The sequence below is a fragment of the Melospiza georgiana genome, chromosome 4 (assembly GCF_028018845.1).
Source record: "Melospiza georgiana isolate bMelGeo1 chromosome 4, bMelGeo1.pri, whole genome shotgun sequence".
Taxonomy (NCBI): domain Eukaryota; kingdom Metazoa; phylum Chordata; class Aves; order Passeriformes; family Passerellidae; genus Melospiza; species Melospiza georgiana.
The window spans coordinates 34,840,815-34,856,031 of record NC_080433.1 but is presented as its reverse complement, the minus strand read 5'-3'; the positions used below and the strand labels follow the sequence as shown (position 1 = coordinate 34,856,031).

Below are 15,217 nucleotides of genomic sequence, written 5' to 3'. Positions count from 1 at the left end.
AACACTCCACTTGGATGCTAACAGGCAGACAATGTTATTTTATTCATAAACAATGGGAAATCCATGAAGATAAATGGTGTTTTCTGCATAGTAGAAGATGATGTGTTTAGCTATACCAAATAGTGATAGATGACACACTTTTGTTTCAGGGTAATTAATAAACCAATAAAGAATATCAAAAGTTATATGGAAGTTCTTATGTATTTATAGACATCTATGGCAATCTACAAGGGCGGAAGTTTTTCAAAGGTTTGCAAATAATTCCACAGTGTACCCAATCTTTTCAATCTTGGAAACACATTGTGTATTAATGCTATTATTATGGAGTACTTTGTCTTAAATCAGAAGTGTCCAAAGGCCTCTCAATGTGTATCATTAACAGTTCCTTAAAACTTTCCCAAAAATGTGGATGTTTGTAGCTAGTCGGGGCAAACCGTGTGACATACATTGGTAAAAGGAAGTACCTTGTATTGTGAAAAACTGACACTTTTAAGATATTCCTGTTTGTCACTCCATGTGCATGTGTAGATATGGCAGGCAGCTGGTCTTACTCTGATGTTACATTGCCTTACATGTAAAAATATGCCAGCAAGTTCTCAGAAACAGAGAATGAACACATGAGTATTCCTGCCTTACCCCCACTGCCCTCTTCAAAAGGAGCCCAGAACTGGAAACAAGCATCAAAATGAAAGGAGAAGGGAACTCACCTCACACACCCCACCATCCTTAGTAGAAATCTGAAATTGTGTTGAAGGTGTAAGGTAGAGGAAGCTCAGTGCTGCTGACAAGGAGCAAGGGTGGAAGGAAAGTTTCTGGGTAACAGTCTTTTTCCAGAAAGGAGTCAAGTGTTGGACTGGTGAACCAAAGTTGCAGTTTGCAAACAAAGACTTTCTCTTCTGTGTAGAGAAGAGGAAGTGTAAGGCAGGACACAAGACATGTTTCTGCATCCTGCTCTGAGAACATACTTAGCAATGATAATTTTGTGTTGTGAAACTCTGCACTACTGTACATAAGATATTAAAGGCAGAAACAAAAAATTAAATACTTTTGATATATTAAAAGCTATCTAATGTAATCACTGAAGTACAATCGATGTATACAGTACTCACCTTATTCTATGGGATAGAAAAATGCCTAGGCAGCATGAATATAGCAATACTGGTTGGTGAGGAACAAAAAAGAACATGACATAGATTCTGACAGAAAACACTTTCTGACCAATGTAGCAAAAGCAGCTCTCTCTGAAAGACTTGAAAGACTGACACATCAGCCTTCCACTTAATGAAATAATTATCTATCTCTGAGCTACTGCTTTCAAGCCAACTTTATATTGCTAGGAAGACATGTGTATATTAATATATATTTGCATACATTCTATGACTCATAGAACCGCTTGTGGCTTTTTCTGAAGCAATAATTGAACAAAAATTTTCATCAGTTGCAGTTGTGCTGTCCAGTGCAGTCATGGGGCAGGTCCTGGGAAGGGCTGCTGTGCTGTGCATTTTGTTTCCACTCCTGTCACAGACCTGAGAAGTGCCAGAGCTGAGAGCAGTAAAGCTGTGCTGTGCACACACATGCAGACCCCTGACTAACATGTATAGGAAATGCTTAATGCAGTTTCCCCTTGAAACTCTGCTTTTGATGCAGATGATCTGCTGAGAACTCGCAGGAAGAAGCCAATAAAAAATATGCCTGAAGGGATGATTCTTTATCCCTTGTTGACATGGGTTGGCCTACAGTGAAAAAGAGCACCATGCACAGCAGCTTTCAGCTTGCTTTAAAGGGTCTGCTAAGAAGGAACAACTTGTCTGTAGAACTTACATGCAGTACTTAGTGTAGCAAAACAAACCTGCCCATGTCAGAATTATATTTGCTCTTGCTAAGTATCACCCTCTTAGAGGGTGATGGCAAAATCTCATTCACTACAAGTTGGAATGCCCTTGTTTAACATCAGTACTGTATTAACTATGCTGGTACACAAATTGCTTCTCTGACACATTTGGTCATTTTTATATTTAGAAGTATGTTAAAATTCTTCTGACTGAGAACAAGACTTCTCATTTAGCTTCTAAAATTAAGTCTTTAAAAAATCTTGTTTGTTTTCCTAACCTAATTAATTGGGACCCTACAAGACAAATAAAAGAAAAAGTATGTTAGTTTATGCACAACTTTATGCATCAATAAGTAAATCAGAGGAGTGCCATGAGTTAATTTAAAATATTATTTCAGTTGACCTAGAAAGTCTCAATAAGCTGAGAAAAATTTGAGACTGATCTTTACAAAAGAAAAACCATACATTTTTTAAATCTAATATTTACTTCACTTTTGTATGTGTCTATTTCTCATACTTCTGTGGAAAGAGAGTCCTTACCATCGTCTCAGACAATATTGCTTAGATTTTACTCAGTGGGATATGTAATTGATAAAACATAAATCAGCAGCTGCTAAAGCAAGAAGGAAATGCTAAAGGCAGGTGAGTGATCCATCAATAGCAACAGTGGCATCAGATACTGTCTTTGCATGTAGTATTGAAGATCTGTGGTAAGGCAAAGAAAATAAATCTCTGGAACATGGGTGAGGTCACTGTGGCTTTTTCCAAAGAGCTGCTGGTTTAAAACCTCTGTCTGACAGCAAGCCAGAAATCATTAATTTGGCCAGTCCACAGCCCACCACATAGGTGATGTTTCTCTCAGCTAAAAAAATGCAGTAGTCCCACGTGAAAAGTAGATGCTGACAGAGAGGGAGAATAGAAGTCCAAGTGCCCTAATTCAAGTCTTTATTGACATCATTAAGGTCATGGGAGAAGAAAGAATTGTTGAAACCCTTAATATAAAAGCTATGCTGTTGGTAGATATTTTTTTCCCTTGTGTTGGTAAAGGCAAGTTTGTAATTAGCTATGTGTTTTATCGCAAATGATTGGTAGAAGATTACCCCTACAATTTTGACTGAAATCAGACTGGACGCTGTTAATCTGATATCTGTGCAGTGAGGCCAGATATTAAAGTTACTGGGAATCAGACAAGTATAGAACACTGTCATTTCTGTGTGTTGCTGAGAGCTCCCTATACTGCAAGTGGATCAAATACAGGAGAGGAAATTCTAATGCAGCAAAATTGTCTTGAGTTCATTGTCTGAAATACAATCAGGTTTAGGCTGGTCATTTTCTGATCACTTCCTAGGCATTTTGGGTTTGTTATTTAAAGAGGGGCTTTGAAGTCAGCTATTTAAAGCTATTTAAAGAGGGGCTTTGAAGTCAGTCAGTACATTCTCCAAGAGTTTAATTTTATTAACAGGTCTATGGTTAGATAGTCCCTCAGATATCAGCACTTTGGGACCTCCATAGGTGACTGCCACTCCCTTTCTCCCTGGCCCAATTAGTTCAGATCTGCTGGAGTGCTGCAGGGATCCTGCTACCTTCATCTCTACTGAGGAACAGCAACTTAAATGTAACAAGGATGGAGGACTTGAGGGAAGAAAGAGTATTTTATATTTGTCCATATTGTCATTAATTTCCTCTAACTAGGGTTGAAGTGCAGAACAAAGGTTCTTGGACGTGAGAATGCAAGTATGAAATGGTGTTAAAAGCAGCACTTGAGTATTTAAGAAGAAACAGAATGATATCATTTGCAAAGCTGCTTAAATGAATTGCTATCCATTGATTACTTTCCTATTTCTGTCATATTTGTATGTATTTTTCAGCAGTTGCAGTACTTTTTCTTGGGCCTTAGAAATCTCTTTTGGGGCAAATCTTAGCCTCTCATCTCTGAGGTCATCTGCAGATTTCCTGAGGCTGATATTGTATGAATAATCAGTTGTCTCACTTAAGAAATTCTCTTTGTTGTACATCATTAAATGCTGACTCCTGCTGCTGCTATGACAGATTGCTTTGCAGGAATCTACAAGGGGAGTTGTCTCTGATGTTAACAGTGAATCTTTGCTGTGGAACAAAAGAATATGCTGAAGCAAGCACGAGATAATTTTAATTTTTAATATTTTAACACTGAAAAATAATAAAGGATGAAACTGGTCAAAGTGTACCTATTTTGAGATCTGTACTCCAAAAAGTGAAGAAGGGCCTCTAAAGCACTTTTGAGTAATTTTGTGCCTAGGAATATTATTTGTCGCTCCCATTAAGGCAGTTGTGAGATAGTAATTTGGCAAGGAGAAGGGGAAAATACAATGGGCTAGCTCAGAATTCACAATAAGAGCATCTTGCTATAGGCAGCCTGTAGATGAAAGGAAAATGCTTCTTTCCAAAGCATGAGTGATAGCTTCTAGTGAAGCACAGTAACCTGAATGACCTAAAATTTTGTTCTTCTACCTCGGCCTTTTTGCCATGAATTCCTTCCCCAGATATCACCCTGACCACTGAAGGTCTTTGCTAACTCTGTGCTTTAGGTACTCAAGAGCATCATGTCTAACAGATGTCTTTGTGAAAGGTTTTCCTGCTAATCTTCAAAAACCAGAGGTATTCCCAGTAGTTCCCTCTTTCTCTCTGTCTGTATCCAAATACCCTGTAGCCAGCATCTTGTGCCTGTTTGGCCATTTTCTGTCTGCTCTCAATATGCAGCCACCTTTCTCTGATTTCAAAATTTCCTGCTTTCTTTGCTAATGTTGAAAGAGCACCGAAATGGGCAAATCTTGTGCCTATTTTTGTGTGTAAATAGATTTGAAATTGTGACCCACCAGAATAAGTTTTTATTCTACAATGCTTTTAAACAGCAACCATTACATACCAATGTGAATCCATTTGAAATGGACTCCAGTGCTGGACTCCTTCCCAGGCTATGTCATGCCATCAGGTTGGCATACAAGATCTTGCAGTGCCCTGCATCTGAAACGTGCTGTCCATGCTCTTTTTGTCCTAATGACTGTTTTCTGTCTTGCAACTTACTTTGTGTGTGTGTTTTGTTTTAGTCTGTTTGTTCCTGTGTCATTTGTAACAACATCTCTTGTTTGTTTTCACATTTGGGAACTGGTTTCGTAGATGGTATGGCGAGGTGATGCTCATGGCATGGCAGCAATGGTCACCTGAATGAGGGACTTGCCAGTGGTGACTCTGCACCGTTGCAGATAGCAGAGAATGTTGTTGTCTCATTCTATTTAGCTTTAAGTCAGTCCATGTTCTATCTGAAGCTCCTTGGTTTGAAGAAAATTTGGTTCTGCTAAGGAGGAAAAATGGAAATACCTTCATTCAATGTGTATGTTTCCTCACCTGAAGCCCTTGGCTGGATTTTCTACTGCACTGTCACAAACCCCATCAATCTCTTCAATTTCTTCAGAAGGAAGAGAGGATTTGCAGGTTAACCAGCTGGAAACGCAAATATGGATAAAGCCAGACATACAGAAGACAGATGTGGACTTTTCAGAAATTCTTAATGCAATTCAAGAAAGTAAGTTCTTCCTTGGATGCAAAATTGTGTTTACAGTAGAAGATTCAATTGAGATGTATTGAAATTATGACTGAAGGCAGACACAAAGTGATGAACTGAATGATAAGTATCTATTATTAAAATCTCTCAGGAAGTTCAATGGATTATTGGAGGCTAGTAAGTAATCTTTTACTATCAGAGAAGTCATTGAAAGATTTGAATTGCTGTGTGCCAAAGGATTCCAACAGTATATATTTTCTATGCAGTCATAATCAGAAATAAGATGATTCCTGGTAGTTTATTCAATGCTTTGCACTCCTGAGCAGCTGTGTGAACTAACAATATTATTAAAATGCTGCAGTTGGGGTTTGAATAGTGGATTTGAAGTTCCAGTTCTTCCAAAGTTTTGGGCTGTATTCACATTTTTGCAGCCGGTATTTTTTGGGAGAGTCATGAGGTTGTTACAAGCGAAGGTCCATGTGTCTTAGATGCTGTACAGAATTATCTCTTTTTATGTATAATGGGTTGTGGACTAAGAATTAATTGGTTCTTAAGTCCAACTGTGGAATGATCTCAACACTTGTGCTAGAAGTAGAGCTACTCTTGTTAATAACAGTGGAAGACACCCCCCCTACCCAAGATAGATGCAATTCTGGAATCCAGTAAAATCTGGAATTTTGAGAATTTTTCCTAATAGTTTGAAATTCTTACGCAGGCTGAGAGTCAAAATGCAAGCCATGGCTTCCTGGCCTCCTTATTTTCCAGTTTGATTTTAAACTGGGTGTTTGGTATAGCAACTTTCTAGAGTGAGAAACAGCAGCTTGCATTTTAGAGTGCTAAGGATGAATAAGAATGTATAAAAACCCAGACTCTGCCTCATATTTGCCACATGACTAAGGAACCACACAGTGGTAGAATCAGGCTGTTTAGTGGTGGTACTAGTTTGGGGGAGGAAGGAAAATGCTCAGGTTAGATAATGGAGGTAATAATTTGAAATTGAATCATCTTATTACTTAAGCTACAGGTTTAGGATGAATTCCACGTTTTCTGATGTAAAAAGCTTTTCCCATCAGAAATCTTATTGTGAGGTTTTGTCTTCTCCCTTCTCCACACCAGCACAGCCCAGATTTAGGCCTGGGGGCAGTCAGGATGCAGACTGGAGAGGCTGAAAAGGCACTGCAAAGTCTTTCAGAGGTGAATAGACAAGAGGGTTAAACATGGAGAAGCAATTTAATCTGGGAGTGTTTCAAGAATTAACATTTTGATTTATGGATTATTCGCAAGCCATTTGAGAAGCATGCAGCTTTTACAGCCTGGGAGAGAGTGTTTTTTCTTTATCCAGGCACAGGTGCTGTTGGGAAATTAACCTCTATGTCCTTTAGCTACATCTCCTTTATCAAAGACAGAAGGAATTCTGTACAACCCACTTTGCAGAAGCTTATTGTGTGCCATGGGGGATGTTGTCACCTGCAGTCTGTTGCAAATCCCATCTAATTGGGTAAACATATCTAAATATTCCTTCTAGGGTGGTTGCTCTAAACAGTCAATGTTACTTTTATTCCCAGGTTTTAGCATTGAATGATGCTTTTAGAAACCAAATAATTTTTTTTTCTTGCTAAAATAAGCTTGGAGTATTGATCTTCAGCTAGTATTATCCAAAGTGAGAGTATACTTGATGGCTTGGTGGGACTTCTGCTCATAAAATGACAACGAACAGAAGCATGACTCTGAGCATGTTTCCATCTTCTCACACAATAACATAGGCAGGTCCCAGTTTTTAATGAAAGTTCTTATTTTTCGGCACTTCAGTTTCAGCATCTACCTTCAGAAAGTTATAAGAGTTCTCTTGTTTTTTGAGTCCTACTTTATATCAGCATCTTGATCTGAAGTGACTTGTGGACCCACTGAGATGGTGTGTGGACTCCTGCTCAGAATTTATCAGCATCCAATTTCCAGAATATGTAGTTCTACTATATTTGGGATAAAAAATATTTGTATACCCACTTTTTTTTTCTTTTATTCTTCAAGGGATTCTGAATTATCAAGTCATTTTATTTATTTTTTTTGAAAATAGAGCATGAGGGGGAGAAAAGAGTTTGCATATTTAAGCTGATCTAAAACCAGAGGGAGAATTCTTAATATCTCCTGCAGCAATGCATGTGCTGCTCTGTATTCCTGTTAAATTTCGCTGCTTAAAAATACTGTACAGTAGCAGCAGTCTGTCTCCCAGATAACATTTATGTATATAATGAAGCCATTATATATCATTCTGTTAAGGACATTTGTGGGTATAAGCACATCAGGGTCTGAGGGGGACAAGAAAGATGGAGCCCTGATCATCCTTTTAACAACATTTGGCTATGGAGGTGTTCAGTCCCGTGGAGTGGAAAGGCTGAGCAACCTACAAGCAGCAGGAGAGTTTTGTTGGAAGTACCATCACCATTACTATTGTAAAGCAAACAGGAATTGCTATATAAATTATCTATTTAATTTTGTGGAACAGTATTTTATTAACGTATTTTTAAGAATATAAGGAGACTTAGGGTAGAAAAATTATCTCAGCAAATGTTGGGGGCCCATATTTTCTGTAGTGACCAGCCAACATGCAGTTGTCTGTGTATCTCTGATATAAACAATTTTCCACTGCAGGCAATCTGAACAAGTCCTGGTACCTAATTTCACTAACCAGATGAGAGTTGCTTCCACAACTTCTTCACTGCTGAGATGGATTGTGTCTTAAAATTATCTTAAAATCAGATATTTTTTTTGGCTCCTCACAAGTCCTCAGGATAATCCAGTAATTCTGTGTTTCTAGGCTACTGACACATTCACTGTCATACACACCAAACTCTGTATTTCAAAACATCCACTTAAAAACTACGAATTTTGCAACCCAAAGCATTAGCAGCACTTCAAGAAGCAGCAATTCTAGTAACCCAGAGGCCACATCTTTTATACCAAAGCAGTGATAATGTCAGAACAAAGATAGTTTCAATTCCCTCGAGTACAACGAACAGGCAAAACTTTCATTTTTACAGCTTTCATTGATGCTGTCTGCAACAGATAAATGTATCTTGAATAATCTTCAGAAAGCTTACCTGTCTAATTGTTTTTTGGGGTTTTTTCCACAGTTATTTTCAGATTATACTGAGGTTTTAACCATACACAGATTCAAGTGCCACCATCATGGAGGCACTGATGGGTTTCATTTCAAGTGAAGTTCAAGTAATTCAAAATGTTTTCTGTTTCAGTTATTCTTTCTCTTGAATACTGAGATTTATTTTTCTCATATGAACATGTGTGCAAAATCTGGTCATGATCTACATCCACATTATTATCTGATGGGGTGGAATGTTTCTAGTTGTGACTTTTGAAAGAGTAGGGACAGTGAAGGATATGAGGTTGGGCTGTGCTGTGGTTTGTTGTGGCAGTTCACCTCCCTTTTATAAGCATCTCTAGTATGGTTTTTGTGGACTGAAATGAATGAAGGTGGGAGAAAAATCTGCAATATTACTGCTACCTGTGCTACAAATTGGAATCTCTTTGTAGCCTTTTAAGCCTCCTAAAGTCTCTGTGGTTTCCCTTAGGACACTGAGGAGCTGCAGGCTTTCATCATATATAACTAAACAAGACCAGAAACTCAGAATCTCTCTTACAAACTATGGTGCTTAGCTTATCACATAAGCCTATTATTTGGACATGAGGACTTCTCTGCTGTTGCTGGAACTTTTAGTCATTTTCCAAACAAAACTCTTGTAGTTAAGAATACAATGTCTTTCATTAACCTTGTCCCTATTTTATGCATGAAAATGAAGATGAAGGATTCTTGAATATTCTGATAGGGTTTTCTTTTTTTATTGCCTACAGATGTAATAATAGACTTTAGATGCTCTAAATGACACGTACAAAAAGGAAGAAAACTTTTCTCCATGCTCATGATTGACAGGGAAAGAGTAGTATATTTAAATTGCAACATATGTCGGTTTTAAGGATGAATATTATGGATAAGACTCTCCTGCTTGTGAGCATGAAAAATAGGCCACCTGCAGAGACTGGGGAGTTGGTATCATCAGCGATTTTTTTAAGAGGACTCTGAAACTGGGCTATGACCCCTGAAGAAGGGAAAGGTGAAAAGGAGGTCACAAAATGTTCATGATCACTGGGAACAGTTAGTGGCTGTTAATTTCTGGCAGCTATCCAGTCTCTCCACAGTGGGGGAATGGATTTTTACACCTGCAGCCAGTAGTTGGAAATGGAACTAAGATGCTGCCAGCAATTAGAGCATTTTGGCTGTTACTATAGATTCTCACCAACAGGAATTACAATTGCCTGTCACTAAATTAGGGGAACTGAGGACAAGCAAAAGCAACAGGAGTTTATTGCACAAAAGAACAATGATTCTAAAAGTCAGTCAAGCTTGCAAGAAATGCGAATAAGGATATGGGGTTAGACTAATTTCTGTCAAGATTATTAGATATTTGCTCCCACTGTAGTCAGTGGAAGAGGCTCGGTAGCTAGGACCTTTGGAGGTGCCTTCTAACAGTTATAACTTTACTTTTATAATTTTGGATTTTGTCTATGAGGCATGAAATTGGAGAGCTAAAGTCCATCCACAGCTGAAGCATTTTTAGTGATTCTCAGCTAAGGCATTTCTCTTCTCCTGGCACACATCTCTTCATCAGGTTTTTCACCAGACCTGTAGTGCATGGAGTGCAGAGTGAACCTGCCTGCCCTGCTCCTCCCATCTGGCAGTTACTCCAGAGCTTAATATCTATACTTTTTGTTACTTTTCATCAGGGTTGGTTTACCACAGCTTAAATCTGTAGATGTAAGCAATTGCTTCAAGACTGAGGGCTGTGTGGTAGGTGGATCTGAAAGTGTCAGATTTATATGCATCAAAACATGCCAAACTGTGAAAAGAGGAATATCTGCCCAGGTTTGTTTACTCAATGCCTTTCAAGAAACAGTATTTATTTAAGGCTTTCTGCCTCTGGCTGCCCCACAGGTCTGTACAACTTGACGTCACACTTTGTACAGTAGGTTAAAAATCTGCCTCCTAAAAAACTTCCAGAGACAATACTAGTCCAGAAGCTAGTCATTTAAGCCATTTGCCCCAAAAGAAGCTGAGAAGATAGCTATGGCTGTTTTATTGTGACAACAGATTGCTTATTTTTCATCAGAGGGGCGTTGTGGTGTCCTAAATCTTTATGTGGCACATTGATGAAGAAAGCATTCCAACAAGACTCATCAGATTTTAAGATTAAATAGTATATAATTATACCAGAACTAAAAAGTGAAATTATTGATGGGTTACACTTGCTGTCTTCATTTGGTTCAGTGGTGATTTGAATGTATATTTTTATTTTTGTTTTTTAGTAGCTAAGGATGTCAACATTTTTTTTGATGAGTTAGAAGGTGTGAACAGCCCTTCCAAAGATGATGATTCCCTGCTTCACCATGGTAACTTGACCAGTACTTCTGACGATGCCAGCAGGCTGGAAGTTGTGGGAGAGGTAAGGACACACAGAATTATTAAAACAATATTTATTCATGCCCATTATAAAGATGTAATAAATGTAATTTGATTAAAATCTCATTCTCTACATCAAATTGTGTCTAATCTTTCCCATGAGAACTGGCTTCCCATTCTAAGATTATAATGCTGAATTACAAAATATCTCAAATTCAAAAGTTTTGATTTCATGCACCCTCAGTGAAATATCTATACTAATCTAAGGCTTCAATGCTTCTGAAAATGCTGGAAAAATTTTCCCTATATCCATCCTTTAAGAGGACAGAGTGTGGAGGGGATTTATCTACAACTCCCATGAGAAGCATTGGGTGTCAGTTATGAGACACATTCCCTTCCAATGAGGAACAATTATCACCTGATGGTGCATAATAGTGATTCAGAGAACATAATCCCTTTTAAAATCTGTCCTAAAGCAGTCAAAGTGTCATGGACCCATGATGAAAATTTGGATCCTTATTTCTTCCTGTGTCTTTTATGAAGAAAGGAACAATATGCCCTTTAATTTTGCCTCCCACTGCCCTGACACCCATGGATGTCATGGTTGTTTCCCCAGCAAGTGAAGGGACCAGGGACTTTTCTCCCTTCCTCCACCTCAGGAATGGAGCTATATCTAGGCACCTTTCTGGACTGGTCTGATGTTACCTGCAAGATTTCCTGAGGAATTTTTGGCAGAGGGCTGACTGGAACAGATCAGAACTGGCAGAGACCACGCTAGTAATTTAAAAAGAGTGGAAAACCACAGGACATTGCTGAGGGCCCTGCCCTGACCATCTTTTGTTTACTAGTTTTGATAGAGTTTAGAAGAGGCAATTAGAGATTATCTTTTTCAAGAGCTAGAGGGTTTTGTGGTGCAAATTCTTTTGTGCAACACTGCTGAGGAGAGAGACAGAGATTTTCTTTGTTCTAGAAATTCAGCCCATAGAGAGCTGCACTCCTCGAATGTTTAGACAGATAATTAAAGCAACATAATTCAGGGCACCCTGAATATGTTTGACCTTGCTCACAATTTCATCTTCTTTAATCATAGCTCTTCTTTAGCTTCCTGTACAATGTACAAAGGACTCTCTTTGCCTGCTTGCACCCTAATAGGCAAATCTGACACGATAGTCCCATGTTGCATTTTGGGACTATGTACCATATGGTCTGTAACAAAAAGGAACAGGTGAAAGGCACACATCTTTTGTAAGTTAAAGAGGAAAAAATAACATAAAATTATCTGAAGGATCATCATGCTGCTTTTAATGTAATAATATTGAAAAAACAATACCTCAAAACATTTTTTTTCTCTTAGATGTGTTCTTTTTTGATTTTTTTTAAGGGAAAGGGAAACCTTTGAGGAATATGAACAGATTTAAGGGGTCTTTTTGAGGAAAACAGCAATGTAGTTCACATAAGGTGTAAGATGGGGAAAAAAAAGGTGAAAATTAGAAGTCTTAATGGGACTTAAGGGATGCTGCAGCCTACCAAAGAGTTTCAAAGTACTTGGTCCCTGCTGAATTCTAGAAGGAAAAGATACACTGTTCAGATATATGTGTGGTTTGTATGGATATGTGTGGGTAAGCCCCTCACCCTAAAGCTCCCCTAGCATATGCATGTATATGAGTCATGTCTGAATGCTGATGGTTCCCAGCTGAGCACAAAAATATAAAAACTGCTGTATTCCTTGGAAAACGAGTGCAAATTATACAACACATATTTTATTCCAGCACAGTCATAAAGATAGACAGAAATGCTGAGCTTCTTGTTAGAGTGAAGTCTTCACTCTTCTACTTTCTTCCAGCATCCTTTTTTAGATGAAAGAATGGAGGTTTGACATACACGACTGCACCACTTTTTTACCAAAAACCAGTCAGATCTAGTGCTATATGTTTTTTCTTCCTCTGTTTAGGAAAACTGAATTTTGATTTTGTTACACAGGTAAGGGAGATGCAATATCTGGAGGAAGGTAGGACAAGTTTCTGTCCGGCATAGCATAAGCCAGAGTATTACAATACTTGGATGATGCACAAGTCCTGAAGTTGACACTGCTGAACCAGCCCTGACTGTCTCAGTATCATGTTAGATCCTCAAGAGTTCTTGAAAGTCCATACTCAGTCTATAAAGTTGCCTTAGAGTCTGTAACAGAGAGCCAGAGAAAGGGTTCCTTCCCAGAGGCTGTAACAGTCTAATAGGGTTTATCAGTCTGGCTTTGACACACAGTGCTCCTAAATTGAAAAGGATCTTTAAGTACAGATAAGGATGTCCAAGCTGCCTTTCTGAGAGAAAAATTACAGTACTGTAGCTGGTAGTGTTTCACAAGCCCAAGAGAGGTAATTGTCCCCAGCAGTCATACTTGAAGTCCAACAAGCCAAATCCCTTGGCTGAATCTCATAGGTACTCTTTAGTATAAGGCTTTGCATTCACTGATGAGTGCAGGGCAAACCAATTTTCTTCAGAGAAAGAAGAAACTTAGGAAGGGGCAAATCAATTTTTCCAGTGGAGTCACTCCTGCATGCAGAGAAGGACACAGTCCTTAAGGCACTCTCAGGATGGGTCTGAGTTCAGATGAGGAGTGTGCATTTGAAGTGGATCTCTCAGTTCCCCCTACCCATGATTTCTTTGTGGTCCAGAGCAGTGCAGGATTTTAAACCTGCATTCCTTATGGATGTAAATCCAGTGAGTCCTTCAGACCAGATTACAGTGGGCCCAAAGTGAGCCCTTAAGTTTACGTAGCATACACAGCAGATCCTCAGCATGGATTGTTTTGCTCTGCAGCTCCTTTCCTATTACACTAAAACCACATATTGACTCTGAGTACTGAACAAGAGGCTTGCCAGGAGGGTTAGAAATCACAACAGGACCACCAAGCTGACCCACAGCCTCTAAATCTCCTGCAACACCCTTCCTTTATTTAAATAACCTTAAATACCCTTGGGGCTGTTAGGGCTTTTTTTTATGTATTCTCAACAGAGATTTTTAGTGGAAAAAGATAAAATGTGTCTCCTGAGCTGTTTTCACATTTAATGTTCTATGAAAAACACTTCTCCTATCTTGATAATATCATTTATCAGCGTGATATGCAGTATAGATATAAATAGTTTGCTACTGTTTTTTCCTTAGAGATTAAATCCTTTTTCTTGCCTTCTTTTTGGGCTCTAAGAACTGTTCCACTGTATCAAGTCTGCCCTAAGTTGTGTCAAGAGTTAGACACTGTAATGAAAGAATGTTTAAAAAATTCCTTTCTTCCTTTAGGGAACTGGATGTACCAAGGGGATGGGACATTTGGGATGCTTTCATTGGTTTTTCCATTTATTCAAAATGCTTGCTGAGAATCAGAAAGATAGCATATACTAAACTCTTTGAATGGGAAAATTGTTTTGGGGGGTTTTCCTGTAAAAATAATTTTTCCTATTATAATGTTCACTTTGTGATTTAAATTCAGAAGCAATTATTTTATGGGGAAAGTATTTGTAAATGCCCTCCTTCCCCCAGATGTGAAAGTCAAAATATTCTTTTTTTTTTTCTTTTCAGAGACTTGATTGTGTATTATAGGGCAGGGCTGGTTTTGTCAGGAATAGCAGAGTGAGTTTTGGAAAAACAGCAGTAAATTAGCTTAACCTTCCCTTCAGCTTAAAGCTGGACTGATCTTGAAGTTCCTGAAGGTCCCTGCCCTTTATACTGCTCAGAGGGAGTGCTGTTTGTTCCCATGTATCCTTCACAGTGTACGTTTCCTGTATGAGACCATTGCTCCAACCATTGCAAACTGCCATGCAATTTCAACTTCTCTGAAAGTGAATGCTTAAACCCTGGGCAGAACTTGTATAATGTAGAAGTAGTGTTAAATTGTGGGGAGGATCTGTAGAGAATTTCATCTCATGACTTACTGGAAAAAGACCAGTAGTTTGGTATTTTATATCTCAGGAGAGTGACCTGTTCATCCTCTTATGAACAGTGAAATCAAGTTGTGTTTCTCTGTCAGACCAAACATTTGAACAGGCTTTTTTTTTTAATATATAAAGAAAAGAGACAGTATTTATTGCTTTTATTGATTTTATGTGCTGCCACACCAACACACCAATAATTTTTTCCAAATAAATCCATCCTCAGCTGTTCCTTAAGCAAGGAATATTCAGTAGTTAGTTTGATGAGGTATAGTGAGGTCAGCACAGAATCTTCATATTGTTGTCTGTGTCCTATGGGGCAAAGTAATGAAAATCTCCATGCCAGGTTGTAGTGTTTGCCACTACAGTAAACCATAATGACAATGTTAATGGTTACTCTTTTTGCATGTACAAAGACATTCAGCCATACTAAGTTCTTAATTTTAAATTTA

General features: G+C 38.4%; 1 protein-coding gene across 5 annotated transcripts in view; it reads left to right on the top strand.

Annotated features, from left to right (window-relative positions):
- Window positions 1–15,217, top strand: part of ANO4 (anoctamin 4) — a 177,418-nt gene that overhangs the window by 65,964 nt on the left and 96,237 nt on the right. For 4 of the 5 annotated variants that reach the window (XM_058022149.1, XM_058022150.1, XM_058022153.1 and 1 more), the window contains exons 3-4: window positions 5,283–5,393; window positions 10,749–10,885. In XM_058022149.1, the coding sequence (XP_057878132.1) occupies window positions 5,283–5,393; window positions 10,749–10,885 (248 nt within the window). The remainder of the gene's footprint in view (window positions 1–5,282; window positions 5,394–10,748; window positions 10,886–15,217) is intronic. The other variant, XM_058022152.1, reaches the window with a different exon arrangement.